Source organism: Ambystoma mexicanum, chromosome 8, assembly GCF_040938575.1.
Source record: "Ambystoma mexicanum isolate Mex_15411 chromosome 8, UKY_AmexF1_1, whole genome shotgun sequence".
NCBI lineage: Eukaryota > Metazoa > Chordata > Amphibia > Caudata > Ambystomatidae > Ambystoma > Ambystoma mexicanum.
The window spans coordinates 488750480-488766920 of NC_090929.1; the positions used below are offsets into that span (position 1 = coordinate 488750480).

The 16441-nt window shown below is 44.4% G+C and overlaps 1 protein-coding gene across 1 annotated transcript in view; it reads right to left on the bottom strand.

The window, feature by feature from the left end:
* The window catches only part of LOC138472125 (uncharacterized protein DDB_G0287625-like), a 221634-nt gene that overhangs the window by 122191 nt on the left and 83002 nt on the right, over positions 1-16441 (bottom strand). The window contains exon 2 of the mRNA XM_069610128.1: positions 5707-5840. Within this exon, the coding sequence (XP_069466229.1) occupies positions 5707-5840 (134 nt within the window). The remainder of the gene's footprint in view (positions 1-5706; positions 5841-16441) is intronic.

A 16441-nucleotide genomic window follows, 5' to 3' on the forward strand; every position in this document is an offset into this window, starting at 1 on the left:
CTGGCCCTGCCCGCCCCCACCATCACCGCACCATAATCTCCTCTACCCCGCACAAGACTTGTGGGGGGCGGCGAGGGGAGCGACAGCCACACTCCCAATCGGTTGGACCCAGCCTAAGGCTGTGAACTTCCCTCATCCAACCGCCCACACAACCCACCTCCTGCACCACTACTTGGCAGACCCCCTCCAGCGGACCCGGGATCCAGTGCAGGGCATGGCACCACCTCACCAACTACCCCAGGCCCCACAAAACGCGACCTATGCCAGAGGCTCAAAGGTATCTCACCAACACAACCAGGCCCTGACCCCCCCCTCCTCTTTTTGAAGTAGAGCGGGGCCCACAGGACCACCACACGCAAGTGCAGCAGCAGACCCACCTTCTCTGCCGGTCATCAAATCCCTCCCTGCCCATGAACAGAAAGACCCTCTTAAGGCTGGCACTGCAACAGGAGACAATCCGGTTTACCGATTACCGGCAGGCACCTGGTCCGAAGAGGTTGGTTCCAATCGCATGATCTATCCCGGGTCATCCCAGCCCCTCTGGACAAAACAAAAGCCCAGGACCCGTGAGTCGTGAGGGTGGTCACCGGGACTGACCCCCATTTCAAAGCACCCAGAGTAGATCAGGACGATAACAGGGGTGGAGAAGGAGGCATAGACATCCGGATCGGGTATAAAATTACCCTGCAGACCTCCAGCAAAGGACAGGTATAAAGACCACCACAAGCCGGGACCCGAACCAACCGTGGGAATATCAAGAAGATCACTACAACACGTGGGGGAGCACACAGGGCGGACCCACCACTAAAAAGACTCCCGAAATAAGCCTCCCTGACATAGAAACACCAGAATCAGACAAGTTGGATAACAGGACCTCATATGAAAACGGCGCCACCATAGCACTATCGGGCTCATTCCACCTGCACAACCAACTAGACAGACAACGCGGAGTGGGCTACGATAGAGTAGACCGCACTCAAACAGCCCGGCCCTCCTACTGAGAAGAGCACTGTAGTACCCACACCGAGGCGCTCCTCTAGACACAAGTCAAGCATGTATGTCCCTACGCAACTGCAAGCGATTCTCGCGGAAATGAAGCTCATTGGCCAGCGCACGCAGGAGTCCAACACTACGGTTCAAGACATAAAAGATCTACAGGACGTCCAAGCGCGACTCACAATCCAAGCAAAAGAACAACCGACAACGTGCAGCGCATCAGCTCACTAGAGGACAACTTGGAATCGATGTCCACTGAACTTGACAGAGTCATCAGGGTTGTCCAACGATTGGGTGCCAAAATGGAGGACCAGGAAAATAGGTCCAGGCGGAACAACCTGAGGATGGTCGGCGTTCCGGAGAACGCTGAGGCACCAGACCTGGAGTCCTTTATATATAACTTCATGCAGGACATTCTACGCATCGAAAACCCCAGAGAGCTGACGACAGAAAGAATTCATCGCGCTCCCGTCCCGAAACCGGCAGCGGGTGAACGCCCACGACCCATAACACTCAGATTATTGAATTTCCAACACAAAATGGCGATACTCAAAGCGTATCGGACGGTGGGCCAGGTGAACTTTGAAGGGGTCCCTATCAGGCTTTTCAACGACTATTCAGCTGAGGTGCCCTGCCGGAGGAAGGGGTTCAACCCCATATTCGAGGCTCTGAGGGGCCATGAATTGAGACACTACCTAAAATTCCCAGCGATATGGCGCGCCCAAATAGACAGCCAATGGCACACATATGATGACCCTGAAGATGCCTGGCGATTCTTAGAGCGACAAAATCTGGTCTCCACAGAATTTCCACGTGAAGGGGATCCGAGGGCACAATCTGCACATGATACATCAACATCTGATCCTCGCCCACAGCGGAACAGAGACAGGTGGCAAAAAAAGGGACGCGGTTTGAAGGTTACCGAACCAGAGACGCAGGAACCCGGACATGTGAACCACAAAAAAAGAGCTGCCCAAGGCTTAACACAAACGTGCATAAAGACTGAGCTAGTGAACGCTCGCACAGGCGATCAGGACTGAGCGTACACACTCAAGAGGGGAGGAAATACTAATTGCTTCAAACTTTCTACCGACATCCCCGCTGGGCTGGGGATCCCTGGAGGGGGGGCTTAATTCGAACAATGGCAAGAGGAATGATGGTGGGCCAGCCCGGCCGTAGCGGCCCCGCGACTTAGATCTCCCCCCCCTCCAAGATCATGGCACTTACTGACCCCTCTAACCCAACATCGGATAATGGCAGGGGTGGCGAGGGCCATTGGTTCCGGACATCAACTTCACTGCAGGCATATCACTCTCGGATCGTGCAGGGTCGCTACCCCGCGAGGCCACCTAACCCAAGCAGAGGGATATCGGTATGCATGGAAGAGGAGACGGACATGATAGTCCGCCCTCACAGACACCATGCATGGGCTTTACGACCTAGTATTGGAGATGGTACACACACCTCTAATGTTTTACGAGGGCCGTTTCCCTCGACCGTTGTTGATTATGTTTATTATTTAACACATGCCTCAGGTCCGGAATATGGGCTTGGTTACAGTACATGTACGCCACATCACCCAGACATGGCTTGTACATGGGGAGGGAACTCACACACCCCCCCCCCGGGACAGGGATGGGAGACAAGCACCCACCAGGATACTGCAATGGCTAGTTTCACATTGATCACCCTGAATGTGCAGGGTCTGGGGCACCCCATTAAGCGCAGTCGCACCCTGAACCACCTCAGAGACCTCAACGGGGACATAATATTTTGCCAAGAAACGCATTTAAATGAAAGGGAATCGAAGAAACTGGAACGGAGATGGATTGGGGTGGCGGCACACGCCCCTTAACGGGGGAAAAGAGGTGTATCCATTTTGATTCATAGGCGAGTACCCTTTGTACTCCAAAACTCATCCGCGGATAAGGAAGGGAGGTGGGTTCTAATACAGGGATTACTATATCAACACCCCATCACTCTCATAAACCTCTATGCCCCTACGACAGACTCCCCGGCCTTCTATACACATACCTTCACTACATGTGCACCTTGTATGAGGCGCCTCACGCTGATAGGGGGGACGTGAACGTGACACTTGATCTTGCCCTGGATAGGCTCTCCACGAGCCAATCCTCCAGTAATCGGCCAAAAAAATTTGCGCCTCTTACTTCCCTCCTCACAGACCGCGGGTTCGAAGATATATGGAGAAATAAACATGGTCCAGAGAGAGATTATACCTTCTATTCCTGTAGGCATCAGAGCTATTCAAGGTTGGACTATTGGTTAGCCCTGTGCATGACTCTACACTCCCTCGAGGAACGTTCCATCCTCCCCACCACCCTTTCCGACCACGCACCCGTCAGACTAAAGCTAATAATATCAGACACCCCACACAATCCTCCTACCTGGCGACTTAATCTGCGGGCCTTAGCGTATTCCGACTTCATTGACCACATAAAGGGTGACATGGGCTTATTCTGGGACACCAACCTCCACTCTTCCTATACTACGCACACCTGCTGGGATGCGTTTAAGGCCTTCCTGAGGGGTCAATGTATCTCCAGATGGGCATACAAGCTAAAACAGTGGCACGTCCAGGCCGAGACACTGACGCACACCCTGCGAAAGTTAGACAAACAACATAAAGTGGCGCCCAATCAGCACACCCTCACACAGCTTGGAAAAACCTGGGCAGAAATTAAAGGAGTTGAAACGACCAGAGTCCAGAAATCCTACTCCACGTGGTCCCAAAAATACTATTTAGAAAACGACAGACCCTTGCGTCTTATGGCACTCGCTTTGAAGCAAAGACAGGCGACCACTGCCATCATTGCTATAAAAGATGGGGAGGGGAAGATTCTAGAAGGAGATAAGGCCATTAACCAGAGAGTTGTCGAATTCTACGCTCACTTATACACAGACCCTGAACCACTCCCTTCAAATTCAATGCAGGGCTACGGGCTATCCAATTGCCCAAAATTACACAGGCTCAATATGAAGCGCTGGACACCCCCATTGGGGAGGCCGATGTCAGACAGGCAATACGAGCTCTGAACTGAAGGGATTCCTATAGACCTGTATAAGGCCACGGTAGACGAAGTCGCCCCAAGACTCCTGGCAGTCTTTACAGAGGCAACCGAAAGAGGTCGCTTACCCAGATCGATGATGACCGCTAACAGTTATTTTCCACAAAAAAAGGAGGCCCGCAGAAGAATGCGGATCATATAGGCCCATATCCTTAATTAACTCCGAGGCTAAGGTCCTGACAAAATGCTTGGCCCTAAAGCTGGAAACTGTATTATCAGGTCTGATACGGGAGGATCAGACGGGATTTATTCAGAAATGACACTCCGGGGATAATGTACGTCGACTCCTTCACGTCATCGCGGAGGAACCGGGACGAGAAGACTGGATCCTCGCAATCGACGCAGAGAAGACGTTCAACAAAGTCCGATGGGACTTTATGTTCCTTGCCCTTGCAGAATTTGGCCTCCCACCATCACTGATAAGCCCTAATATGCCTACTATACACTGAACTTAAAGCAACGGTAACTACCAACAGCCACACATCAGCTCCCTTTACCTTACACTCAGGTAGGCGCCAAGGCTGCCCCCTATAGGCCCTCCTATATGCCCCATCCATCGAACAGGTGGCTGAAATATTATGGTCAGACCCCCAGTGGCGGGGACTGTGGAGGGGAGGGGCGGAACATCGGGTCTCCCTATACGCCGACGATCTTCTCATTTACATTGGGGACACCCACACCTCCTTCCCTAGAGTGAGATCCCTACTACAATAATATGGACTGATGGCGGGCTACCGGGTCAACTGGACCAAATCCGAGATCATGCCACTTCGGCCAGACATCCCCTGGGACCCGGGAGGAGTGGCGCCCTTCAGGCTACAAATAGGCCATATTAAATATCTAGGGGTCAACATTAGCGCCCATATTGGGGACCTTAGAGAACTTAACTACCCGCAAGTGGTTGCACAGATCTGCGCGGATCTCACTAAATGGGATACGCTACCGTGGTGGTGTTGCATAGTGATGTTGTGCGGGTATGTGCATATGTGTGTGTGTGTAGAGGCCAAGAAAGGTGAGGGGGGCGTTGCTAAATGGATAGTAAACCCAGCAGGCACTATAGGGTTTCGGTGTGCACAACTACAGAATTCCATATGTTACAGAAAAATTGGGAGATGCTATCAAATCAAAAGACAGCACCGTCTCATAATTGCTAAGGTGGACACTCACTTTTCCATTGTCAGAATGTATAGGCCCAGAGGCCAAGAAGCTTAAGACTCTATTTTGACACAGAACACAAATGTGTGTGTTGCCCACTAAACTGAGAGAGAGGCAATGTACTTACAAAATGTGATCAAATACAAGTTAAATAAAGCAAACTATTCAATTGTCTATATCATAAATACAAGCACCCTATTATGAAAAGATCCATTCTTGAATAGAAACAGGTGCATTAAACGTCGATTAAAAAAAACAGACTTCTTGCATTAGTCATGAACAATATGTCTTCAAGGATCACTACTGAATTGCAGCATGATAAAGAACCCTAGCTCATAAATCGTATGTTTTTTTTAAAAAAAAAACCTTTAGTGGCTGCCCAATGCCCCCTCTTGCACTGATCAATGGTAGGTTTCTTCACAGTCAGAATTCTATGAGTTAGCACAGAGATTGAATATCACCTTACCTCTGCTCTCTCGAAGTACATCCGAGCCTCCTGCACTGCTGTACTGCCCTCTGTCATACACTGCTCCATGGGCACCAAGGTGGTTGGTGCTTCGAGTCTTCTCAGAGTTCGTCAGGAACCCATTTGACTTCTCACTAAGAACATAAAGGCAGATTAATTTCATGCCACATGGTGTGTATTGGTTGTCCATTCTGAGAAACAAGAAAAGGTCAAGATACTCCATATGGTACAATGTGTGTTAAATGTCCCCCACCGATCTTCCCAAGTCACATTTAAGTCCAAACTCACACAAACCAGTCAATACAAGGTTTAGAAAAACTGTGGAATTTCTTCCCATGTTTTGGGCAAATAGTTTTAGGTGCTGGGTGAGCAAGCTTTTGTCTAGTTTCCACAGGTCAGACACTCCACAATGTGAGCAGTATTGACTGCAGGTATCTAAACAGAATTATTTGCGCCTTTGTAGACCAATGATGCGCATTCAATGCACAATATCTTAGCGTGGCTTATCCATTGGGAATATTTCTGCATGATTGCGTACTAATTGCATCTTGTTGGTGACCAATCCCTAGTAAAATGGGTGGTCCTACTAGAAGCCCAGGCCCCAAAATAGTAGCATTCATGTGATCTGGCTAGACACCATCAACTGAAGTTGAATATGTGTGACATAGGTAGTGAGAAATTCTGATAGACAATGCATTGACTGTGTGAGCTAATCATTTCGAACAGAATCCTATGGCTGTATGCCATAGACAGCATCTTATTTACTTCATCTGTGGCTGCTTCCTTAAGTGCCAAAGGTCTAAGAAGACCTGACTCTTGTATCACCATTGGCACAGTCTGCCCATCTGTGATGAGTCTGGTGGAGTCATCCCTGATTCCCCGCCGATTACCTCCTCTCATGTGACGGCAGCTGCAACCTGATCCTGATCCTGACCCTGGGGGTGGTTATATGAGGATCACATGGGAGGAGACGATTCCCGAGGGGAGGTGGTGACTCCATCGGAAGAGACACTGTATTCTCCCCTTCTATCTGCAGAAGACATTATAATACCCACATTCTTGATGGTTTGTTGTCATCCTACAAATCCCATCTACTGTAAAAACTAGAAACCTCTTCCTTTATGTCACTCTAGATAGAATTCCATTTATACCTCAAACATACACAAAACACATAACGTGTCCTGTTTTTGCTGTTTCTCTATATAAACTTTTGAACAACATAATTTTAGAAATCCAACAACATCTATGGGCTTCAGCTCCCATAAACCCTCAAGTACTGAGAAGAAGAGTAAGGAGTTAATGTAGATTCAGAGAATACTGGAACTTAGTGTGCAGACTAGATGTTTGGCTGAACCTAAAGTGCACAGAACAATAAAAATGGCATGTGCGCTCAACGCAGCAGAACGGGAGAGAACTGTGCAGGAGATAGTCGAGTGAGAGAGAACAGGCACATTCATTCGGCAGCTCAAGAATGCAAGTCACACATATCAGTGTGGTGTGAAGGAGGGAGAGGTTCAGCAGGCACAGCTGTAGGACTGTGTAAGCGCTGGGGCTGCAGCAGAGCTCCTGGAGGTACGGTAGCACCAGTAAAGCAGCCTTCCTCCGGTCCAAGTCACAGAGGGAAGCCGGCGAGTAAACAGAGACCTGAAGAAAACGCTGGAGAAACGTCCACATCATGCAAGAAGCCGTCCCAGGGAGAAAGCTTCACCGCAGAGGTATGCCATAAGTCAGAGACGCTGTGAACTACCGGTGAGTCTGCCCAGTGCTATTGGGGACCCTGGGTTGTACCGACAAGTTACAATCAAGCAAATTAATTATGTGATACTGCTATTATGGACAATGCTCAAAGGTGGTTTAAATACAGACAAACCCCAATGTTAAGGCAACACACAAAAGGAAGAATATTTGAATACCAACAAGACAAAGTGCAGCAAAAAAAACTAAATAAATACCTATGCATGAGATGTCAATGTGGGGGAGAGCTAGAGCAAGTGTTGCCCTAAGTGAAAATATTGAAACACAACACAGTTGATACGGCTGTGGCATAGTGGAATAATAAGTCAACCCAATAATAAGGCATGGTAAATGGAATACACCAGGCAGTTGATATTTGGGGATAGATACCTGGAAGGGAAGTATACCATGGGATCTGCAGGACCCCAGAGAAGGTTTCCTGGGAGGGGAGTATACCAGGGGATCTAAAATGTCCATAAAAGAAGTCCTGGCAACCAAATATACCAGGCATTTTGAAACTGTATAAGACTGTGGGAGGATACCTGGCAGGGGAGTATTCCATGGGTCTGAAGAGCTCATAAGAGGAATCCTGGCAGAGGAGTATTCCAGGCAATCCATCTAAGCTGTAAATTAAAGTCTAAAACTGTGGGAGGATAACTGACAGGGGAGTACACCAAGGGATCTAAAGAACCCATAAAAGTATTCCTGGTAGAGAAGTATACCAGGAGTACCATCAAAGATGTAGAGACAGGTTTTACCATGTTACAAAATACCTGGCTAGGAAGTATATCAGGGAAACAGAGAAGCACATGAGAGAAGCCATGATAGGTAGATACAGCAGGCACTTGGAGTTGTACAAAGACTTTTAACACTGTGACAAGATACCTTGTAGGGGAGTATACCAGGAGATCTGAAGAGCTCATAAGAGGATTCCTGGTAAAAAGGTACACCAGGCAATTCGCTAAAGTACAAGAGAAGTTGAAGAAAGCTTATTGTGGAATTTATCATATGAATAAGAACTTGGTGAAACCAGTAACTTTGTAAATCCAGTACAAACAAACCAAGGAAGTGTTGGATGTCATGAAATGTATTGTTTGAACAAGAACGTTCTTAATCATATAATAAAGAACCAAAGGAACTGTTGGACAAAAACACTTTTGTGATACCAAGAAAGGTATGCAGTATTTATAACGAAAATGTTATAAAGAATGAACATATATAGAAGCTTTTATAACAAAACATTTTGTGAAGAATGCACTTAGGGGTGCTGTAAAGGGTTAAATCTTGCAGTGAAACGGTTGGGGTGGATTTTTAGGGGTTTGGGAGGACCCCCCCCCCCCTGAAATAAAAGAAAAAAATTCAAATTTGTTATATTTGTTGTTATAAAAGTTTTGTTATAAGTGCATTTGTCATAAAATGTTTTGATCTAAAGACATGTAACTACCAAGAAGCTGTTGTTCGAAAGAGACACTTTGCCTTCGTACCTAAATATTCAGAGGAAGAAAACCACTGTGTGGATACCAGGGTTTCTCCTTGGAAAATACTTTGTTGGATTTATCTTTATATTTTGATTGCAAACCCTTTTTACTAAACATAAGTCAGAGACATTTCCTTGCACCCCTTAGTTGTTTTTTTCTAGTGTGAGAGTTAGATTTGAATGCTTTGAGCACAACGCCGGTTTCTAATTTTCTAACGACTTGACACAGACTGATGTTTAGTTTTAGTTCCGAAGGCAGGGAAACTCTTCTTTAGGATGGAGTTAGAGAGTCGTTTATCCAACCCATTTCTGTTTACTAAAAATGTCTGACAATGTGAATATTACAACTTTGTGTCCACATCTCATTTCTGACCCCTCACACCATCCCAATCCAGGCCAGGGAAAACAGAGCAAAGAACTGGCTACAGATTCCTGCCATGTACTGGAGTCAGAGAAGGGGAGATGTTGCCGGGGAGGAGTCAGGTCCCTCTGTAATGGGGCTGTAGTAAGTAGATATTACAGAATCTACCAAGCATTGCAGGAAGCAAATATTCTTCTACGCCCTGCAACATTTCAGTTCCAGGAAAGCAACAGCACCCTGTGAGCGTTCAAAGATGACTTACAAATAGAATTATGGTGGATTGATCTAGTCCTTAATCATTACACTCTGTTATATTTGTTATCTCGAAGACCACTGTCACAACCATACCAGGACACCAGACTGGGAAAAGGAAAAGTGACCTTCAGCATGCATGTGAATGCGAAATAAGTGTATTTCATTTGCAAAGTTTGTGGTAGATTCTGGACCATAAGCATTAATGAGCTTTGCATGTGTGGAGCCACGTGTGAGGACAAGAGGGGACTCCGGAAAGATGCCAGTTAGCCCAGCCCTACACTCTACATAGGGTACAAATATGCTAGAAAATAAATAAAGTAATATCACTTCAACCTGCTGAGTGAGTCTGATCTAGTTTCATAGTGCACTACTTTGCTTGCAGACACTATAGCCACAACGAGACAGGGCTAACATTTTCGACCTCACCTCAAGTATTTCACTCACCAGCACTTAACCGTTTGTATTGACGCAGACTCTCCACCTGCACAGATGTTCACACCAGATGACAAATGAAGAGCTTCAGCATGGAAAACAACAGTGGTCCATACCATTAAGACGGACGGGACAAGAGAGACTACCCCAGTACTCTCCAAGATCTATGCCTGTATCATACAGATGTTTTCACGTAGGGCCTTACAGCTCTATTTTTACACCAACTCAGTAGGTTCACCAACCTCAACACAGGCAAGCCTTTAAAATCATAAGTAACCTCTGCCCTTCTCCACCGCTCTTTCTACCACTTAATAAGCAGGGTGTTGCACTTCCACCATTCTTGTTGGCAATGTTAGGAATGTATCCCACCAATGGCCCCAAAGGTGGTTAACTTTTGACAACTACATAGAAGCGACAGATGGCTTACACTACAAAACAACTTGTCAAAGCCTTAAGGGTTGAAAGACAAACTTTTCATGTTGGCCCCTGAAGCCAATAATCCACATTGCTATGCATTTGATGACACGTTTGAAGAAGCCATAATAAAATGTCAACACAGATTCTGCTCTAAAGCGAACACTGTCTTGGTACACCATCAATACTGTTACCGGCTGCGGGCATCTATTGAGTCAATTGAAGGCTTTGTGACCAGCCTGCTTTGTGATGTGATGGCCTGAAAAAAACTGTTCCTGCATTTATCCATGGACCTAACTTGGGAGGCAGGATGGGGAGATCTAGTGATGTCCGTCTAACTATGAGCTGTTTAGTTTGAAGATTGTTATAATGTGCTTTAAATCTTAATTCTCTGTGACCATGATAAACCAGGTACCCTGCTGCTCTTGTTTTGCAGCAGAGAGGCACGCATCCCAGATGTGTTTGGAAAGGAAATGCATAATTTTTGTCACTGAAAATAATACTTGCATGTCACTATTTTTTTACTGCACCCTTTGGTATTGATTATCAAAAATACTGAAAAGAAAACAATTCATTGCATATCAACTACTGTGTCTCCCTTACAAGTTCTATTACCTTTTATTGATGTGTTTAGCATTTGAGGCTGTCCTGAAGAAAAATAACAGCCCGTAGAAAAGGGAAAATAGGCCTGGAAGTGATTTATTGTTCACTACATGTGAAATAGCGCTCAGCGAGATGATGTCATCGCACACGCATAAATATTGGGTGCCATTTTGGAATGCCGCTTTTTAGGCACAAGACGAAAAACGAATGGACTATCATATCAATCTCCTGAACAATAAGGTAAAATAATTTCACTTTTGGAAATTAAGGCTGTCTGGTATATTATGAAGACAAAACATGCAGTCAAGACACATCCATACTAGGCTGTATATTTCATGTTTTGGCTTTAGACACCCTGTGAAATTGCCAGCAAAATAGAAAGCTACTAATGCATTGATGAAATAACAAAAGATGTGGATAAAGCTGGGTAAGTGACAGCATTCTCCACTATTGTACGCAATCAATGAGAGGCAACTCTACTGTATGAACTATAAAGGGATGACCCATTTATCCTCTTGTATTTACAATTTCTTTTTCTTTCCTTTCGACAATGTCTATAGTAACAGACTCAAGAAGCTAACCCTAAACATAAAAAACTCCTGATGATCCACCAAAGGGTGGGGAAACACGTGTAGAGGTCAATATATGAGGTCAGCTTATACAAAAGTTAAAATGCATCAGAAGTGAATTCCCAATAAAGACAAAGGACATTAGGTTAATTTAAGAAACAAATGGACATTGAAATTGTCTTGAATAAATAATACTATGATTTATGAAGAACTCTTGAAGAATTTGATATTGATTGAGAAATGTGGAAAGGTCTGATACTATAAGACATTAATATTCACCTTTTCAAAAGACATGATTCCAAAAAACAATAAATTTGTTTTCCTCTTTCGTATTTCAAGATGTCTTTCATTTTTTATTTTTCTTGAGGATATATTGGAAGTCATCAATATAAAATTTTAAAAAGTTAGTCTAACAGGCGGTATGCTATAAGATAACTACTCAAATTTTGTAGAATTTAAAACTTTTGGGCAGACACAGAAGTTGCAGTTATAAGAAAGCGACAAGACTATCATATCAAAGGAATATAACCTTGAGAATTAGTGAATGCCTGCAGTGAACAGTATTTCTAGGTTACTGGAAATGACAACAGCTTAAAAACAAAGACTAAAAAGAATCCACCACTATAACTTATATAGAGACACCCTTCAAAAAGCACACAAAGGACCAAAACATAACAACTGAACTAATTACATATCGGATGCTGACACAAATTCACTCACACATATATCCTTGCTATACATTCAAAGGTCACCATGGCAAAATGTTAATTATGATGCACCCCACTATACAAGAAATTTAAAGAAAACACACATAACTAATGACAGCAACAAACGCAGATTGAGGCAGATGCCCCTACATAACCTGCAAATTTGATGGCCAAAACCACTCCCACAGTCATGCACCATTTAAGTACCTGGTCATTTGGCATGCCTATGTGCTCTCCGACTTATTGTGCCACAAGCTTTTTCTGCACAATTGCTTGGCATGCCTTCACAGCGCCACTCACTCAAAGACTACCAAATTTAAGTATCATTTCACACCAACTGAATATTTCTGTATATTGTGACAGATTGTAATCTGCACGCGTGTCCAATCTTGAGCTTTATGATTCTTGCTGTGCAAAACAATGGTGATGTTCTCTATCAGAAAGTGGTCTCTGCACAAAAAGGCCCACTTTCAAAATACTCCATGCTAGAAGGTCTAGTGCACACATGTATAGTCTGTGGGGCTCTGATTAATGACACACTGGCAGCTGCAGTGGAAATTGGCAACATGGCCTGCTGGAATCACAACGTAGTTCAGTCATTGGCTGCATTTAAAAGGGCGGCACCCAAGTTTCCAAATACATTTGACTGCATATCCTCATTGCCTGATGGCAGATGTTTTGTTAAATGTAAAAATAAGTTAAGTTGGAAGCTAGTATCCAGCTAGTAGCCAGCCATAAATAATTGCTCGCCTCCTGAATTTTATACAGACGCAAAGCACACCATTTCTTATTTGCCAAGAGTCAAATATGACAAGCCAGTGGTTAGTGGTGGGTGCAAAGTGTGTGCCCTGCTATAGCTTTGTAGGGGCATTATAGGGAAATACAGTTAAAATTGCTAAAACCCAATCTGATGTCATTTTTATTATCCACTTGGTTCCAGTGTGTGCTGCAGAGTCCTTTTCGTATTGCAACTTATCCTGTAAATTCTAACCTTTGTTCTCTCTTGGACACATTTCCCACAAAACAGGACACACGTCCTCAAGGGGTGGGAGCTTCAAAATTGCTGTAGTCCTTTTGATCAAAGGGAACTGGGGCATGGGGTGTATGACCATGCAGCTGGGAGAATACCTAAACACTGGAGGCCAGTCATCTATGAACATGATAGACTTGAAAATGTGCCCTTCTATTGCATTTGATGAAACCATTGAATGTATCTGCCTGTCATGTCTAATTTGACTAACCAATCCCTCAAATGTCTTCCACCTTCCTATGCCATTGTGGGGGGTTCTGTGAAAAGGGCTTTAATCTCCTTGTGTCACTGAAGCACGGGTCAGTGTTTCTCCCTGTTATTAGCGTAGTATGCAAAAATACTATTCCGTATTCGGTACCATTTGGTTTGCTAATTAGCAGATCTTATTTATTGAGTAATGTGAACTTGCTGAATGTTTCTGACAACGGGTTGGCATTATACTGTCTTTCTCCGAGTCTAGTAGTAATTTTGAATGATGTTTATTGAAACATTATCCCGCTGCGATTGTATATCCCAACCTATCATATTGTGGGAAGGGTAAAGCTCTTAAACTGTGCTTGAAACTCATTGCATGCAGAAAGCTATTCCAATCAGATTTTCTTTACATGAATTTCAAAAAAGGGCCCTTGAAGTGATTTTCATTGAACCTTAATGGTAGATCATTTGTGTGTTGTGACAAAACACAGGATTCTGTCACTTCTTTCCTGTGGGAGCCTTTCCCTGTGAGGCTAGGGAGACGAGTCTGCTACGTGATACCCTCCCTAGGGGTAGAGGCAAGCAGGACCTCAACAGGAGAGACTCCCCCCTTGGGGACAAGGACTCCATTCTGAAGAGGAACTCCCTAAGTTACTTACTCACAATCCAGTGGTAACTACATCTATCCGAAGAAGATATACAGAACAAGTAGATATTTGTTATTACCAAATAGAATCTGTGAGAAAACCTGAAAAAGATAACTCCACTGGTAGTGAGAGAAAGAAAATCATTGAAGTAATATCGATTACTTACAGAACAAAGAAGGACTTCGACTTTGTACAAGTGAAGTCCCAACGCTGTGACATAGAACAAGCAGGAGAAGTCCTGAGAGAGAGAGAAGCCAGGGAGTTTGAAATCAGCTGTTCAAGTGAAGCTGATAGAGAGATGGATGAACAGTTTTCAAGGCTGGATGAAAACTGCTGTGTTACCGGAACCCGGAGGGAAAGAAAAGCCAGCTAAATTGGAAGACGGAAGTCAGGCACAGGCAAGTTAGCCCCATGTGGTAGCGTGACCGAGAGCTGGTGGACGGAGCAGTTGGAGAACAACGCTGAGACCACTTACCGAATTGCACCATGAGGTGTGCATAGTGAAGGAGAGAAGGAAACCGAGAGGTGAGAGGCCAACCAGACCAAAGGAGAAGAAAGTCCCATTCTGACGGCAGGCCCAATGATGTCAACCCATAGAGCAAGAGGTAACATGGAAGGTGGGAGACCAGGGAGGGATATCGACATTAACAAAGGAGAGAGTCCTACTCGTCCCAGTGGGTAACAAGTAAATAAGAAACGCAAGAATCATTACTGGGGTACTCATACTCATCCGAGTGAATAAGTAGTATGGAAGGAAAGTGAGAATCATTGCAAGAGTTATCATTCATGTGCCAGTAAAGGATTGGTGTTGGAAACACATAAGAGCGAGAATGAGAATTGGAACATTATTTGTTATCCTAAATCGGGAAGAGATTGGACAATGAGCCAACAGAGTGTCTCAAAAGTGTTTAATAAAGGAGGAATAAAAGTGAACTGTGAGGGGCCAGAAATGTGAGGCGGACAGTTTGTATCAATATATTCTGATCCCACTGCTGACACCATATACGAGGGGTCAGGTTTGTGAGGTGGACAACTTTCAGGTGATTTATTAAGCAATGCCATTTTATTAAATTCAAAGTGTCAACCAAAAACTGCCTCACTTTCCCTAATTTAATGGGTATTTCCCTGCCTAAATAAACTAATGGAAACACACTAACATAACATTTCTGGCCCTCACACCTATACATAAACAAGAAAATATATGACAATTCCCAATGTCAATATTTGTATTCACCACACCTTCCAAGTCTTTGATTGTAAACTGAGCGAATTCCCCTTCCCCAGATTTTAAGTCAAAGTCCATTCTGTTGAATAACACAAAACAAAAAGGAAATCCGAGTTGAAACAGAGTTCCAACACAGTTCTTGACACAGTCAGGTTGTTAAAGAAAACGTCCAACACTCCACAGTTTAACCCAGAAAAGATTCTTCTTCTCCAGGAAATATATTGTTCAAAGTTCATTAAACAGTACCAAAGGGATTCTTGGTCAGGAGGATCTCTGTTGGAACCTATATGATTCACAAAACACAAATAGGTTGAAATTGGCTTCTCTTCATAGTGCTTCTGTCTCAGCACCATGAAGCACAACAACTTCTTCTGTTTGAGGAATGTCACAGTGTTTCGCTCTTAGCACTGTAAACACCAATGGCTCTCTTCACAGTGCTTCCCTCTTTTCACCATGAAACACAACAGCTTCTTCTGTTTGAGAACAACTTCACAGTTCATTCAACTTCTACCAGGGTAATTCACACCTGGTCCTCTATTTCCACTTCTGTCTGGTCCACTCTCCTGCCAGACATATCTCCTTCAAAGAGACATCATGCAGTTTCACTTCTCTGCTTCACAGTGTTTCCAATTGTACTGCTTCTGATGTTTCAGTTCCACTGACACTTCTATGGTTTACCACTTCTTCAACTTTAAACAGCCTTAAACAACTTCAAAACTGTGTAGCAAAGACAAGATTTATACCAATGCCCTTTTATTTCAGCTAGACAAGCAATGTCTCTTTCTCTTCTTAACACCAACTTTCTTCTAGGGCTTCTTTTCAACCATTCTTGTCTTTTGTCAACCCACCAACCAAGTATTTTCTATTTAACCTCTATTGGTTTTGGCAATGTGAGTCCATGACTAATTACTGTTTCCTTTACACCATTCCTTTTACCACCGTTCATCTACCAGCTCTACTTTTAGAGATGTTATATTAGCCCCCTTTCCTCTGGTAGCAAGTCATTTCCACAGACACCTTTTCTTTAAAACTGAGGGCAATGCATGTTCAACTTTGGGCTTAAGGTAATGCTTGTTTGTTCTCTTC